This window comes from Olea europaea, chromosome 11, assembly GCF_002742605.1.
Source record: "Olea europaea var. sylvestris chromosome 11, O_europaea_v1, whole genome shotgun sequence".
Lineage (NCBI taxonomy): Eukaryota > Viridiplantae > Streptophyta > Magnoliopsida > Lamiales > Oleaceae > Olea > Olea europaea.
The window spans coordinates 6206624-6208096 of record NC_036247.1 but is presented as its reverse complement, the minus strand read 5'-3'; the positions used below and the strand labels follow the sequence as shown (position 1 = coordinate 6208096).

At 36.3% G+C, this 1473-nt stretch overlaps 1 protein-coding gene across 1 annotated transcript; it reads left to right on the top strand.

Moving 5' to 3' along the window:
- The first annotated feature begins 177 nt into the window (after nt 1-177).
- Nucleotides 178-1416, top strand: LOC111403141 (eukaryotic translation initiation factor 3 subunit A-like). The gene is made up of 3 exons (XM_023031538.1): nt 178-412; nt 524-892; nt 1254-1416. The coding sequence occupies exons 1-3, from the start codon at nt 197-199 to the stop codon at nt 1302-1304; spliced, it is 636 nt and encodes a 211-aa protein (XP_022887306.1). The 5' UTR covers nt 178-196; the 3' UTR covers nt 1305-1416.
- The last annotated feature ends 57 nt before the right edge of the window (nt 1417-1473 follow it).

The window sequence follows — 1473 nt, the reverse complement described above, 5'->3', positions numbered from 1 at the left end:
ATGTAAAATGTTTTTTGTTGTGTTGCATTTTCTTCAAATTCAATGTGTCATGTCAAAGAACTTGTCTAGATTATATGACCTACCCATGTCATTTAGGTGATGTCTGTTATGCGCCACTGGCATATTGAAGACTAATCATTGCTATTCACTTTTCATTCCACGAGGATTTACTGAGTCTCTGATTTGAAATGTTCAGATGACTGCACACCGAGCATTCCAGTTCTGTAAGCAATACAAACGAACTACAGAATTTAGGCGGTTGTGTGAAATCATCAGGAACCACCTGGCAAATCTTAACAAGTACCGAGACCAGAGAGACAGGCCTGATCTTACTGCTCCAGAAAGCTTGCAGCTGTATCTGGATACAAGATTTGAGCAACTGAAAGTTGCCACGGAGCTTGAACTTTGGCAGGTCTGGTTGGTGGCTGTTTTCTATAGACCATTTAACATAAATATGATTTTGGACATAAATCATGACTTGATACAAAAAAAAATTGTGACGTTGCTTTCTTGGTTCTTGCAGGAAGCTTTTCGTTCTATTGAGGATATACATGGTTTGATGTGTATGGTTAAGAAAACGCCTAAATCCTCCTTGATGGTTGTTTATTATGCCAAGCTATCAGAAATTTTCTGGATATCATCAAACCATCTTTATCATGCTTATGCATGGCTTAAGCTTTTCTCACTTCAGAAAAGTTTTAATAAGAACTTAAGCCAGAAGGATTTGCAGTTAATAGCATCGTCTGTTGTTTTAGCTGCACTTTCAGTGCCTCCTTATGATAGGTCATATGATGCATCTCATTCGGAGCTTGAACATGAGAAAGAGCGAAGTTTGAGGGTAGCGAGTCTTATTGCATTTGATGTTGAACCCAAAACCGAGAGCAGAGAAGTGGTAAACTAAGTTTTAGCCCAATCTCTGGTTTCATGTTATTATTTATACCCCTTCCGTTCCACAAAGATTGACTTGCTTCCATTTTCACACAAATTCAAAAAAATGTAATTAATGTAGTTAAAAATATAAATTTTCTTACACTTTTTCTATTATACCTCTACATCAGATAATGTTTTAAATAGGAGTAATTTATATTTGTGATAACAAGGCACGCTAGAAAACTGAAAAATCATCTATATTCTCAACAAGGAAAGTGGTCCATAATTTGGGACGGACAAAAAAAGAAAGTAAGCCTATCATTATGGGACGGAGGTAGTACTATATTTCATTGGTAGCTGATCGTTTTTTTAACTCATTTCAGCTTTCTCGGACATTGCTTCTCTCGGACTTGGTAAGTGAGTTGCTGAATTGATTTATAACCCTTGCAATTACTTGATTTTATACTTTATAGTTTGTTGTCTCTATGCATCCTTGGATTTTAACGAAATCTCTCTCTCTCTTTGCCTTCGCCCTTTTGATTGCAAGGACTTAAGTTTTATCTGTGACATGAGGGAGACTCATGTTTCTGCATTTTTTTTTTT